The sequence below is a fragment of the Haliotis rufescens genome, unplaced genomic scaffold, assembly GCF_023055435.1.
Source record: "Haliotis rufescens isolate VD_foot unplaced genomic scaffold, xgHalRufe1.0.p SCAF_7, whole genome shotgun sequence".
Lineage (NCBI taxonomy): Eukaryota > Metazoa > Mollusca > Gastropoda > Lepetellida > Haliotidae > Haliotis > Haliotis rufescens.
In genome coordinates, this window is record NW_025964361.1 from 58,073,594 (window position 1) to 58,088,818 (window position 15,225).

At 38.9% G+C, this 15,225-nt stretch overlaps 2 protein-coding genes across 3 annotated transcripts in view; both read left to right on the plus strand.

Annotated features, from left to right (window-relative positions):
• The window catches only part of LOC125376068 (multiple epidermal growth factor-like domains protein 10), an 86,830-nt gene extending 79,736 nt beyond the window's left edge, over nucleotides 1-7,094 (plus strand). Inside the window, exons 6-10 of the mRNA XM_048387508.1 lie at nucleotides 279-425; nucleotides 2,124-2,267; nucleotides 4,201-4,338; nucleotides 6,251-6,383; nucleotides 6,586-7,094. Coding sequence (XP_048243465.1) covers nucleotides 279-425; nucleotides 2,124-2,267; nucleotides 4,201-4,338; nucleotides 6,251-6,383; nucleotides 6,586-6,922 — 899 coding nt within the window. The 3' untranslated portion in view covers nucleotides 6,923-7,094. The remainder of the gene's footprint in view (nucleotides 1-278; nucleotides 426-2,123; nucleotides 2,268-4,200; nucleotides 4,339-6,250; nucleotides 6,384-6,585) is intronic.
• Nucleotides 7,095-10,815: 3,721 nt separating this feature from the next.
• Nucleotides 10,816-14,948, plus strand: LOC125376071. Of its 2 annotated transcripts, none has more exons than XM_048387516.1 (3): nucleotides 10,816-11,189; nucleotides 13,196-13,343; nucleotides 14,509-14,948. In XM_048387516.1, the coding sequence occupies exons 1-3, from the start codon at nucleotides 10,841-10,843 to the stop codon at nucleotides 14,525-14,527; spliced, it is 516 nt and encodes a 171-aa protein (XP_048243473.1). In that variant the 5' UTR covers nucleotides 10,816-10,840; the 3' UTR covers nucleotides 14,528-14,948. The 2 variants fall into 2 exon arrangements, with proteins under 2 accessions (XP_048243473.1, XP_048243474.1); XM_048387517.1 differs by having other exon boundaries at nucleotides 14,515-14,948.
• The last annotated feature ends 277 nt before the right edge of the window (nucleotides 14,949-15,225 follow it).

Here is a 15,225-nt window from a genome sequence, read left to right on the forward strand (position 1 = left end):
ACTCGTCGGTGGCATGAAATAACGTGTTATGGAGCCGGTGGTAAAATATGAAGTTGACAAAACCTACGTACAATATTATATGAACTGCAATTGTAGACATTTAAGCTGATGGGTCCTGTCTTTGAAAAGCAATAAATCCGTGCTTTTGGCAAATACTTACACATTAGTAGGCAATCATATTTAAATTGTGATTCCGTTGTAATAGCTACACATCATATTGTAACTTATCCCTGAAAGGAGTGTCTTGATTAAAAAAAATAGTGTTTTTTTTCCTGTAGAATGTGACGCTGATTACTATGGAGTCAACTGTCTGAACATATGTACTAACAGGAAATGTTCTGATGTCAGCTCGTCATGTGATCGCTACAATGGATCATGTGACAAGGGATGTCTCCCTGGATGGAGAGGTGTGGACTGTACACAAGGTACATTTTGACAAATTGGAATATGTTATTTATGATTGTATTATGTTTTTGCCGCTGGCATTATTCTAAATATGTTTTCTCAGTTATGGAGTGAACTCTGAAGCCTAATCTCTCTGTGATATGTTACTCGTTGTTTAAACTTCTTTCTTTGACATGTTTGAGAAGTACATCACACTTCAAGATAGCTGAAACGAAGATATATGTTATTTCCCTCAGTCATGCTATTTCAAGTTGAATTATACATGTGGAAATATTTGATCTGCATAATGCGGACTAACGTCATATACGGAAATGGTTTTTCACATTGCAGGCAGAAATTATCAAGATATAAACCATTTGCATCGTTATACAATATTAGCAAAGCCACATATTATGAGCACTCTATATTAATTTGAGTTGGTTTAACCTCAGTAAGACTCAACGTGGACTATGTGCAGAATGGATGAGCAATTGTAAGAATAGGTATAACTCTGAGCCAAACAAACATTGTGGTGATCGATTTAACTGTGACCAAGAATATTGATCTCTGAATGTCATGGTCTGATTTCAGTCACTGAGTGATTCATGTGCAGTTGATGAATGTTATTGTTACAGCGGCTCATCACGTCAATGCAAACAGTGTGGCTTTATATGTGCCTCTTTGCCTTATAATGAAATGACACAATTAAGCAAAATGCATATAATACGCACACAGACATGCTCTCTCTCTATATATGTGCACTATATCAGTACATATTTACCAACACTTTCACAGAGTATTACATAATCATCAACTAACTCATACAAGACTAAGTGTACTAAAATACTGTACAATATATCATTACATTCATCGCTGTATATTATTGCTAATGATAAATGTATTCTAATAGATACAGCTACAAGCTATAAACTATATAAATTACTGAAAGCACCTTATAACAATATAGTTGTTAAACACTAATTACATTATATTCTAATTGGTTACTCTAGCAATGACATAATATCATAATGCACACTAATTTATCATGACTTTGAAGAATAAGTCATATATTTACAACATTGCGTACCATGTGGACCATACTGCAAATTACACTATATAAAAAATATGCACTTAAATGATAAAAGTTTACTAAACAAGACTAAAATATCGAATACTAACCTCCTTATGATAAATATAAATATTAAATTTAGAAATATATAAATTAACTTACCCCAATCAGTACAGTGCTGTCGGTCATGCAGAGTTGTAATGCAGCAGTGACCAGAGATGATCAATATTGAAGTGTTTATAGCTAAAAACCTGGTCAAATGCTTCAGAAACAATAGGATAGTCAATCACTGGCCAAGCTGTAGCTAGACCATATCACTAAAGACCTTACATAACTTTACCCCGTGCTTTACCTAAGGATTAGTAGAGAGTGTTCAGTTTAGTTTAAGGAGCTATTACCATACTTAACCGAATTATTTACCTAAATTTAAAATATGTAAGTTAAGATACACACTATTTACATTCTGCTACATTATGTTATCTGATTTATTATCTCTATGTCGACTTGTTCGTGAACATAGTCCTGTAAGCATCAAACCTGTGCTCATCTGTTTCGTGTTAATCTGACAATCATGTCCAAAGCGGAGATGCCCTCGTCGAACATATATTTTATTTGTTTGTTTCTTGATGCATGTTTTACAAAGAAAAGTAACTCAGTGCTTCCATCACAGAATGTTACAATGGAACCTATGGAGCTGACTGCAACATGACTTGTTCAGAAAGAAAATGTGCAGGAGACTCGTCTTGCGATCATGTGAGAGGAACATGCACATCTGGATGCGTATCGGGATGGAAGGGTGGAGACTGTACCACGGGTAAAGACATAGTTTAGTCGTCTTGCACATATACACAGCTTTATATGGCTACATGCAAGTATACACCGTGTGGAATATATGTCCTTATAACAAAAGGGGTGGTCACTGAAAGTTCGATGAACCCAGTGCTCCTCAATCTTGCTTCAGCTTTCAGAGTGAGTGAGTGAGTATGGTTTTACGCCGCTTTTAGCAATATTCCAGCAATATCACGGCGGGGGTCACCAGAAATGGGCTTCAAACATTGTACCCATGTCGGGAATCGAACCCGGGTCATCGGCGTGAAGAGCGAACGCTTTAACCACTAGGCTACCCGACCGCCCCTCAGCTTTCAGAGGGTAAAGCTCCAGTGATGTTCCATTGTGTTTTTACCAAAGGTTCTTGGTACCTACCGCATGCTTTGTTACCATTTGTTATGGTAGTTTGCCTTAATGCATGCCAATTCCAAATATACGCGCGTGTGCGTGTGTGTGTTTAAAATTATTTCAATTTTTTAATCAAATGGGAATTCTTAAAGATACCAAATGTTAATACAAAAAGTTGTTTTATTTGTTGGTGGTTACTTTTTGATTATAAGTGCTCCCTAGCTCTAAGACAAACATCAACACACGGCGGTCAGTAGATGATGAAATCCCCACGTAATCTGAACCTATGGCTTAATAAAAATAAGAAATAAGAAAATATGCCTTATGAAATGTTTTGTACTGTATTGGAACGTCTGAGGTTACGTGGAGATTATATATACCACCAACATTGAAATATAATTGAGATTGTCTAACGGTACACTGTTTGTTGATATATAATCAACATGTAGGATGATAGCCACCTTAACTGTGCAACCTTGTGGGTGCGTTTATGTGAGCCGTATGCCCACTTGAAGAGAAATTACTGTTTGATGACAGAAGGTTTTTTACTGCTATTAATTTTGAATGAAAATTCTACCGATTTGAAAGTCTGTCTTTGAAATGATTGAAAACTATACTATTCGAGAAAAACATCAAACTGGAATGTCATGTTGAGCTATTGCCACGGTGTTGAACGTTAATCACACTGTAATCAGTCGACTCATTAGAAAACGCATATTTACTGGACATGTGAGGGACTTGTCGAGGTCGGGACGTCCAGGGAAGACTCGTGTTAGAAGGGGCAGGGTCCTTGTACGCCAGGCACAACGGATGCCAATTTCAACTTGCTGAGTTCTTTGTCATTCCTGGCATACCCACAACAAAGTGTACCTTAGCACCAGTCAGGCGTCTACTGACAGCAGCAGGATATCAGATGACCAGTAAAGCGTCCACCCTTCACCCTTACACATGCGGGACAGTTTGAACTGATGTCAGGCTGTTTTGTTGTGCCTCATTTGATAACCATGCACTTGTCCTGTCTTCAAGGACGACAATGCCCAAACCCACCGAGCATGAGCTGTGACTGCCCATCTCCATAACGACAATGATTCACTGCCTTGGCCTTCTCGAAGCCCAGACCTGATTCCAATCGAACATCTACGGCATCAGTTAGGACATAGGGTTAGAGCCAGGAACTGTCACAGGCAATGCGTCAGGAATGCCAACACATTCCTCAGTTGAGAATCAGGCATCTGATATTGAGCACGATGAGGCGTCTAGCAGACGTGATACGTGTACGTTGTTGGTACACCAGATATTAACATTAACTGTTGATCATTTAACTGTGAAATGAGTACAACGTTCCTAAAACACCTACGAGTTGATCTGTCCATTTCATTCCTGAAGTTACCATACGTATACTACCTATAGTGAATACAATTTTTTTTAGCATGCTTATTATTCCTATTGTTCATGAAATAAACATGTTGTATATTAAGTCTTACTTTTGATTGCTCTCCTTTCTCTTTCCAGTTTCTCCTCACCCATCTCTTTTCTTATGATCATAAAATATTCCTTGTTTGTGTTGTTAGCCTGTGACAGCCAACATTACGGAGCTAACTGTGACAAGACATGTGCCTCCAGACACTGTGTGGGGAAGTCTTCCTGTAACTCAACAGGGCACTGTGACAAAGGATGTGAGACAGGGTGGACACTGGACGATTGCACAGGTAATGAAACCATTGTGTTGATGAGAAAATACTTTCCTCATATCCAATAACGGTTTATAAATGCATGCTCAGATTCGATTTCAATAGGTTCCATTTCCCTTTGTTCATCTTCTAGTGTGCATTCCAGGCCATTTGTGGACTATGCGCTGGTTATTACAAATGTAACAGTATGTCAGGCAAGTGTCCCTCTGACTGTGTTGAAAGACACATAGGACCCCAGTGTTAAACAGGTAAGCATCACAGAATTACAGGACAGGGCACCGTGACCCCTGGATGTGAGAAAGGCTGGGCGCAAACGGACTGTACAGGTAATAACACCATTGGTTTAATCAGAACATATGTTTGGATAGCCATGATGACCATACATATTCTCAAGCATCGAGGATGTGTAATAAATAATCAAGCTGTGTTGAAGGATACATGCGACACCAGCGAAAAGGTCAGCATCACCGATTGCAGTTACCAACTGTCAGGTTTATTAACACACATGTTAGGTATCTACATATTAGGGTGTGTATATTTTGGTTATATTATTGTATTGGTAAATCTAGCCATTACAATGATAAACCTTAATTGTGCTCATCGTTGCTGACATAATGCAATCTAGAACGTTCTTAAGCAAGCCATTATTTTTTTCTGATTATCGAATTACTGTGAAAGCCGATATTTATTTAGAAGCACTTCTTTCGCAAACCCGCCCGTTTGGTGATTTCAAATACTGATCTTACGTCATCAACCTTGCTATGTTACAGTTCAGTTGTTACATTATTTACAGACAATGTGTCAATTTATCTCAATATTGAGATGGTATTGTAAAATTAACATCAACAACGCCGCGATATAACTGGAATACTGTTAAAAGCCGCGTTAAACCCAACTCACTCACTCACTCACTCACTCACTCACTCAGTAATATCAACATGGCATGGCTTTTGGTGAAACTCTTTCATGTACTTTCACGACATGTCTAACTTATCAGAATGCTAGGTTTTTAATCTTTAGATCTTTATAACGTCATGCATACAATACAAAGGTCGCGTCATTGGGGATGTCAGTTTGAATAATGCTTGCAGGATATCTGCCCACGTTCTTGTATCGTGTCTCAATGAAGTGGTTTAAGAATAATGGTGACAATTAAGGTTTTGGTGCATGATCTTTAAAAGTGGATTCGCTCTTTTACCCCACTGAAACTATTTGGCTCAAAGCCTCATCACTAATAACTAATAACCGCCAAATGTACGTTCGAAACATCTACGTTAAAATACACACATGATTGATTTTCTAAATGTAACGATTGGAATGCGTCAGAAGGTTCGGAAGGTGTATTCGAGAAGGGATTACGTGCTGCAACCGTTTACACAAACAGATTGAATATAAGACAGGCATTAATAATATAAGTGCTGTGACAGATGTGATTGCGCTTTAATCAAAAGAATAAATAGTATCCTCAAAAGTGATCATATTCAAACTTGTGAAGGCACAGTATATTATTCTCCATTAACAAATTGTTCATTACGACATTACAAGTGTAAACCGCCTCCGTGGTCTTGTGGTAGAGCGTCCGCCCGGACAGCGGAAGATCCAGGGTTCGATCCCGGGCCGCGTCATACTAAAAGACGTTAAAAGATTGTACTTGTTGTTACCCTGTCTGGCGCTCGGCATTAAGGGGCTTAAACAAGGACTGGTCGGCTCGGAGTCAGTATACTGTGTCTGAGTGGGGTATTCATGTTAAACTGCGGCATGGTATCTCAGTGAGCTAGCACTATAAATCCGCATCAGTCCGGACTAGTACAAGCAGCCACACACACACATACACGTGCATGCACGTCGCTATATAAGTGCAATAATCTTGGACGCGACGTTAAACCCAATTTCACCTCACCTCACATTACAAGTGTAACTTCTTTTCCAGCATCTTTACCTCAGCAAAACAACCCAGTCGGGGGTGAGGAAATACTTATACCTGCAGTGACAGTGACAACAATTGTTGTCTTGGTAGTTGCAGGGGCTGCCGTTGGTGTTGTTATCTTGAGAAGGAGACGAAGGTACTTGATGTCTGGTCCAATCATATTCAACAATTCATTACATTTCCAGTACACATGATGATATTACTTTGATTAAAAAACATAGCAAGTAATGTAATAAAACTATTTGCTACTCATCATATGGATTGGTTTTGAGAGCTTTGTATTAACGTGAAGAAGATTTTATGACTTATGTTTCATATTTCATATTTCTATTTTTCAGACTATCACCGCAGGAATCTGATTCACATGATTACTACAACACAAGTCATCTGTCAAAGGTTCCAACAAAACAATCAAGAGACAACGACGAAACTCAACTTGAAGCCCGAACATACGATGGCCTCAGTGTCATGTCACGTGAAATCCAGGGACCAGAAGAGACATATTGCACACTCAACACAGAGAAGCCATATCTGGAGGGTGAGGAATCTGGTGAAGTGGCTGAAACGACAGATCGGGATATATACATGCCAACAGAACCACGGACGTATGAAACACTTGACAGCACATCACGTGACATGACTGGTGAATATAGTGAATTGGGCAAGATTGCCTAACTCTAGTGACGCTACTTAACAAGTTCACTCTCTAACTAACACTTTATCTGGGACGTTTGATATTGCCGACAAGGAATGGATCCAAGCTGGGGGAAGATAACTATTTGAGTGAGTGTGTAAGTATGATTTTACGCCGCTTTTAGCAATATTCCAGCAATATCACGGCGGAGGACACCAGAAATGGGCTTCACACATTGTACCCATGTCGGGCATCGAACCCGGGTCTTCGGCGTGACGAGCGAACGCTTTAACCATTAGACTGCTCGACCGCCCGATAACTATTTGAAACAGGTCTAGTATTTTTTCCAATTGATTGACATACAGTGTATGAACGATATTACCTCGCTTACATGGATTATTGACATGTACACACGATATTCATGTATCTTCATGTCGTTATGCTACCAAGTATCTTTGTAATATTGGCATATGATTCCATGTTTGTATTTCGGCTTGACAGACATTTTGTATAGGGGTACAGTGGGTTTTCTATATATCAATTTATATTGATATATATTAATTTCAAGTTATAGGGTTAAGATTTGTTGTCAGGATTATGTATATAGCTGCGATAACATCATGATGGAACTTTATCATGATACTGACATTTGTGGATTCACAGTCGCTATTTCACGAACTTTACATATGAACAGGTTTGAACTTCTCCCATGTTCAATAGAAATGCATGTATTAGAGAGTGAGTGAGTAAGGTTTTAACGCCGCTTTTAGCAATATCTCGGCGGGGGACACCAGAAATGGGCTTCACACATTGTACCCATGTCGGGAATCGAACCCGGGTCGGCGTGATGAGCGAACGCTTTAATCACTAGGCTACCCGACCGCCCCGAAATACACGCCTTCACATTACTTTATGCATTATAAAGCAATGTGAAGGCGTTAGATGAGAATCAAATGATGAGATTAGCCTGTCGACTTGGTTTATGTGAGTCGTTTGATGCAATGCATGCATTACATATAATTTAATTTCCGTTGTGTTCATTCTTATTGCTGCATTCTGAATAGCTTAATTAGTCACTTGTTATTGTTTTCATTTCCCAAGAAATGTAAAAACATTGAGCCACACCCTGCGTAGAGGACTACTTTAATCACCACGGAATGTTGGGAATCCTAATTACACAACAACACTGTCTGTCAAAAGTTACCAGTGTAACTTCACCTATCGTGTCACATATATCCATGTTATGAATGATGCTGGTCTCGAGATTCGTTCCATGATGGGTGGACACAGAAACGAAAGTTCTTTGCGCAGCCACGATGTACAGTCGCAATACAACAGCTTCAATGAATTAGCGAGGCCATGGTAATGGATGTATACACAAAGAATGCACACTCACATATGCACATATGTACACATATATCGTGTTTATTTAATTACATTTCTAGTCATTAGAATATAGATAGATCTATAGTTTCAGTTTCAGTTTCAGTGGTATTCATCCAAATAAACAGTGAGTGTATCAGTATATAACTTGCGTTTTGTCCCCACGACTATTACAACACAGACATTGTGTGAATACTACAGCAGCAACGAGGGAGATGGGATGGATACCAGTTGTCTGAGGACCGCAATGCTCTGTGCAAAGTTAGGTGACTTTAGTGTGCCAGAATCCTGGATCCTTGATATGAACTAATTATGATTCTTGGGTTCTTAGCACCATTCCTACACACGCATTTTTCATAGAATACACCTCACTGGCCTGAATTACTTCGGGATTGATTTCAAGATTAAGCTAACACAGGTAAACAGATATGTATACAACTGTCCCTTAATTATGTCCGTCACTAATGTTCTGTTTATGGGTTTTCAAATGTTCACAATTGAAAATATACAGTACACACCCTTTTATAGGGACGATGTGAACGTGTATGAGTTTTCCAAGATGTTTTGTAAATAGTCATGTTTGATTGATCACCCCAGCTACCTGACGATCCCTGTTAATAGTTCTCTTTTGTTCAGATACAGGCCAATAGGATCTTTTTGCAATGACAGAGACACTCGACCTGTGGGAATCGCCTGTGTAGGCAAACACGGAAGTGTAAACAACTTCCCGGTCGTCTAACATGGCGGTTGTGCAGATGACAGACTGTCAACATTGTGGCGTCAAAATAATAAACCAATAACAAATAATATAATCAGTTATGATGATAGGATGATAAATAAATTAAAAGCTCTATAAAGTGACACCAAATACGCATAGAACGTGTGGAGCACAGCTACGTCATAAGCCAGCATTAAGTGGGCGCCCCAATTGAAGAGTAACTAAACCTTGCAATGTTTAGTTGTACACCTCGCGTGATTATTGTAACATCACACCGCTCATTGTGAAGCAGGAATTATTAGGTCACAGTCGCTATCATAATCCCCGTCCATGATCGTAAGAAATTTCTGCTACAAGCAGTCGGATGTCCAATACCGACAACACACACTCATGTATTTTTGAATCAATATCAAATCACTATCACGTACAAAGTCAAGTCAATTGTACCCCTGAAAAAACATGGGACCATAAAAGACAAGTCAATATAGCGAATTGTACCAGCTCTCTAAAACGCCAAAACATGAACTTCTCTGACGTTACCGCAAAAGGTAACTATTTTACCGCAAATCTTCAATATAATTGAACATATAATCATTTAATAGTGCCACTAATGACTGAGAAAAATTACTGTGAAACGGTCGTCAAATCGGCTGCTTCAGTCAGAGGTGGTAATTGTGATTTTATACATCTGTATAGCTACTCAGAATCCAGGATTACCGAAATTCAGGGAAGAAACATTAATTAATATTATAAAAAATCATATGTGGTTGCTTATGTACTCAATGCGTAAAACATTCCAACACTTTTATGTATATTAATGCATTGCTGTATATTGCCAAGGAGACAAGCGTGTCGAGGATCAGATTTCCCTCACAAGTTTGAGCGGCACAAACATGTCCTGTGCCATTCAATTTGTAGGAAAACGTGCATCACGCGTATTACAGTACATAATATATTGAAAATATATTGGGCTGTATTGCTGTTAAGTGATTATCCATATCATAGGTGAATCATTAACAATCTTCATACATGATGTAAGTTCTTTATTTTTCCTATTCAGTTTTTAACACAAACCACACCTTTAAACAACATTGATACTTCGAGTATAACTATGGCTACTCATTTGAATAAGAAATAAGAACATACATTCACTCACTATATTGTATGTAAGTTGTATTGTTTAAGTGAGTGGATTTGGTTACAACCAAATTGTACAGACTTTCAGTAATATAAGAAGACGTATTGTTAAGTATTGCTTTTGTCCCACGGAAATATTATTTCTTTCGTTTGAGGTACGAATAAGAAAGAAATTACTTTCTCCTACCGTAGGAAAATACAACATGGTGTTGTGTAATAGTAGGGGGCGCTTATAAGGGGCTATATAAGGTTAAGCATGTATAGAGTGGTCATTCTCGCTTGCAGTGCGCCACTGAAAACTTTACTTTTGTTATGGAAGCCCAAACACCTATCAACGACAAGTTAGACGCCATTTTGAAGCAGTTGAATTCATCTAAAGAAGAGATAGCGAAAAGTATAGATGAACGATTAGATCATAGAGTTGCTGGTTTAAGAGAAGAATTCTCAAAGACAAACAAGGAGTTACAGAAACTGAAAGCAGAGAAAGATTACGTATGGTCACGCGAGGGTAATCGCATTCAATATTCTTTTAATGAAGAGACTTTAGAGACATTTAAACAAATTGAATTTGGAATTCAGTGCGGTAAGAGTGATTACGTAACTGAGTTAGTCAAGAATGAGATAGCTAGGATCGAGAACAGAAACAAACACATAAAGATTGCAGATTCGTCCGAGGGAGGCTGGGAGACTGTGAGAAACTACGTGTCCCGTGAATTGGCTGATGACTCCGATGATGACCGTCGCATCACGAGGGCCGCGAACAAGGCCATCAAGAAAATCAAGGCCAAAAACGCACGTAATGCACGTGCGCGTCCTTATAGGTATGGACCACGGCCCATTCCAGCGTCAACAGCGGTCAACGACAGCACGCACGGTCAGTCTGCTGTTGGTGATTCTCAGCTTTTTCGTGCCCGTGGAGGTCAGAGGTCAACAGGGGCCTGCTTTCACTGCGGTGACTTCTCGCATTGGAGACGACATTGTCCACTCGCCAACGGCCAGACCCAGCCCAAGCTCAACTCAGACAAACAATCAACGAGGTGAAGTCCGTCACGAAGAAGCCGGGACAAAAGTTAAGTGTAGTTTTGAATCTTCTTCACTCAATAATGATACATTTAGAATTACAACCGATTATTATGAGTATGAGCAGGGTCAGGCTGAGATCTGCGTGAAGAATAGACTTAAAGAAAATGTTTCTTTTCGGAAGTATATCGGAGCAACAGATTTTGTGTTAGACATTATTGAAAACGGGTACAAGATTCCGTTTTACTCGACTCCTCCAATGATGGATAAGAGAAATAACAGATCTGCTATTAAAAACAGTAAATTTGTTGATTCGGCCATTCAAGATTTAGTACATAAAGGTCTCGTAGATGTTTGTGACGTAAAACCTCATATAGTGAGCCCACTATCAGTCGCTACACAATCGTCAGGGAGGAAAAGACTTATTCTAGATTTATCTATTATAAATAAACATATTTGGAAAACTTCAGTGAAGTATGAGGATTGGAGATCAGCTTTGATGTATATTGAAAAAGGAGATTGGTTATCAAAATTTGACATTCATTCCGCCTATCATCATATAGACATTTATCCTGCACATACTGACTTTTTAGGATTTGCGTGGGGAGAAGGTCAGAATCGCATATTCTACAAATTTCTAGTTTTGCCCTTTGGCTTAACAACCGCCCCGTATGTTTTCACGAAAGTTACAAGGCAATTGGTTAAATACTGGCGGTTTCAAGGTCATAAGGTTGTAACATTTTTGGATGATGGAATTGTGTCTGATAAAACGAAAGATTGTGCAATATCTACAAATGGTTCTATAAAGAATGATTTAATCAAATCAGGATTTGTTCCGAAAGTAGAAAAATCTTTGTGGGAGCCTCAACAATGCATTGAGTGGTTTGGTCTTATCATTGAAACTAAAAGTATGTCTTTGACAGTTCCAGCCAGAAGATTGGAAAAAGTTCTGAAAATGATAGATCGTTTGTTAGACATAGGCGTTCGAAGCAAGGTTTCTGTGAGAGATATTGCATCAGTGATTGGTCAAATTATTTCTATGAAAATGGTTACAGGCTCAGTGTGTCAATTGATGACTCGGTCTGTGAGTTTGCAAACATTAGATGTATCATCATGGAACGAAAGTATCAGATTGAATGAAGTTAGTTTGCGCCAGTTAGAGTTTTGGAAAAGTAACATTCATAAGCATTCACAATGTACATTATCTGAAACACAAGGTGTGACTCGTGTTGTATATAGCGATGCAAGTGCTTCGGGATATGGTGGTTACTGTGTTCAATATGAAAGCCAGACGGCTCAAGGTCAATGGTCACGTGACGAGGCAGAACAAAGTTCTACTTGGAGAGAATTAACAGCGGTTAAGTGTGTATTACATGCTTTATCCAGATTTCTAACATCCCAGAGGGTAAAATGGTTTACCGATAACAGCAATGTGGAATCCATAGTGTCCAAAGGAAGTATGAAAGCAGATTTGCAGAAGATTGCTTTAGAGATATTTGATTTATGTGTGTCACATGCTATTCATCTGGAGATTCAATGGATACCCAGATCAGAGAATCAGAAGGCAGATTATATCAGTAGGATTGTAGATTATGATGATTGGGGTATAGCTACCCACATTTTCAATGAGCTCGAACGAAAATGGGGTAAATGTGACATCGATAGATTTGCCACGCATTACAACTGTAAAGTTGTCAGATTCTGTTCAAGGTTTTGGAATCCTGGGTGTGAATACATCGATGCGTTCACACAGAGTTGGGATAGTGTAAATAACTGGGTAGTTCCCCCTGTGTACCTCGTGAGTAGAGTGTTGAAACACATGAAATGGTCAAAAGCGAAAGGTACTTTGATAGTTCCGGCGTGGTATTCTGCAAATTACTGGCCATTATTGTGTCCTAACGGTATCTTCATACCACAAGTGTTGGATTTCTGTTATCTACCTAGAGAAAGAGAGGCTTACGTGCCAGGTAGATGTCAAGGGGGAATATTTGGTATTGAGCATTTGCATTTTAACATTTTGGCGTTGAAAATGCAATTTTGATGTTTATGTTTACAGATGTGTTTACTCGTGCTTATGTTTCTGAGTTGGAGATGTTGCCTGGAACTGCCAGGGATTTAGCTGACCAGATTCCGGACTTGTTGAATTGTGCTCGAGCTGATTCTACTAGCAGGAAGTACCATTACGGATTTAAAGCGTGGCAAAGGTGGGCTAATTCAAACAGCATATGTGTAGACGTTCCTGTTCAGCCTTTGCATTGTGCTATTTATCTTGTTGCTGTAATGCAGCGTAATGATTCGTTTTCATCAGTTCAGACTGCGTTTTATAGCATACGCCATGTGCATAATTTGTTGGGACTGCCAAGTCCGACAGATAATTCTCTTGTTCGAAATGTTCTTGAGGCTGCTAAGAGAAAGCTTTCGAAACCCAAATGTAAAAAAGAGCCAATTACTGTAGATATTGATATTACTGGAGAAATTGGTTGATGTTAAGCAACACAGCGATTGCTTGAAGGATATTCGCATTGTTGCTATGAGTTTAGTTGCTTATGCCGGCTTTTTGAGATCTGCTGAGCTTCTCAATTTGAAGAGATGTGATATTATTTTTTACGAATTTTATATGACAGTGTTTATTGAGAAATCGAAAACTGACATGTATCGAGATGGTGCCTGGTTATTAATAAGCAGAACAAGAGGGAAGCTATGCCCGGTTTCTTGGTTAGAAACATATATTGAAGCGGCTTGTATTGATAATGAGTCACAAGAGTATCTTTTCAGAAACTTATCATAGTGTAAGACATCTTACGTTTAAAGAAAACAAAATTCAAGTATGTCATATACTCGTTTGAGGGAAGAGTTTATTGAAGCTTTTGCCCCCTTTGTCAGAGATATATCAAAGTATGGTTTGCATAGTTTGCGTGCAGGCGGTGCAACAGCTGCAGCTAACAATGGTGTCCCAGACAGGATGTTTAAGAGGCACGGTAGATGGAAAAGTGAGAACGCAAAAGATGGATATGTAAAGGATTCAGTAGAACATCGTTTGTCAGTATCAATGTCGTTAGGACTATAGTATTTTATATTATCAGCCCGTTCTTTGAATCTCGAGTTGTGGTGCACTGCATAGCAATCCAGAAAGTGTTCTGTTATTTGTTGTATTGGAAGGTGATATATAGGAGAAATATTATTTCTTTCGTTTGAGGTACGAATAAGAAAGAAATTACTTTCTCCTACCGTAGGAAAATACAACATGGTGTTGTGTAATAGTAGGGGGCGCTTATAAGGGGCTATATAAGGTTAAGCATGTATAGAGTGGTCATTCTCGCTTGCAGTGCGCCACTGAAAACTTTACTTTTATTAATGATTGTTTCTAAGTTGCAGTATGTGCGGTTAACAGTGTTAACCATGATGGCCTGTCGCCCACGACGAGGTATGTCGCAAAAGATGGAGGCTTGTCGCCCTGAGAATGTCGCAAACATGGAGGCTTGTCGTGCAGAGAAATTAATGCCTGTAGCATGTTAACAGCAGATCGTTGCTCATGATATTTTATTATCACTGATTATGGCTTGTTGCCTTTTGTAGGGCTCGTTGCCACGTATATTTGAAGCTCGTCGCGTTAATCAAGACTAGTCGTCAGTATTTGTATATTGTCAATTTATTCAATGTCATATGTTAGATATTGTGTATATCATGGATGTCAAATGACTGAGATATATGTAAATGTGATATTAATGTTGAATTAAACGGTGAGTTGTGGTGCACTGCATAGCAATCCAGAAAGTGTTCTGTTATTTGTTGTATTGGAAGGTGATATATAGGAGAAGTATACTCGTACTCTGTGACATCCATTGAGATCCAAACCACATAATGCTGTAATATATATCCTTTCAAGGTTTTAAACATTGACGTACAACAAACAGATAACGTACTCAAATAGCCTATGCCTTTATAATGCATTATCATATCATTATAACTTTTACCTAACACTAGCAGGAAGTCGTGTGTTTTTTCCTGATGTCCTTTATCCCGATGTGTGTACTGCGGCATGACCATGTCCGATAACGTTGATGAAACCAAACGAATTCACTAATG

What these genes read in the sequence shown, in the direction of transcription:
- LOC125376071 (XM_048387516.1), top strand. Translation starts at nt 10,841, where the DNA reads ATGACTCCGATGATGACCGTCGCATCACGAGGGCCGCGAACAAGGCCA. An exon ending in CGAAGAAGCCGGGACAAAAG is followed by an intron (nt 11,190 to 13,195) that starts TTAAGTGTAGTT and finishes TTATGTTTACAG; the next exon opens with ATGTGTTTACTCGTGCTTAT.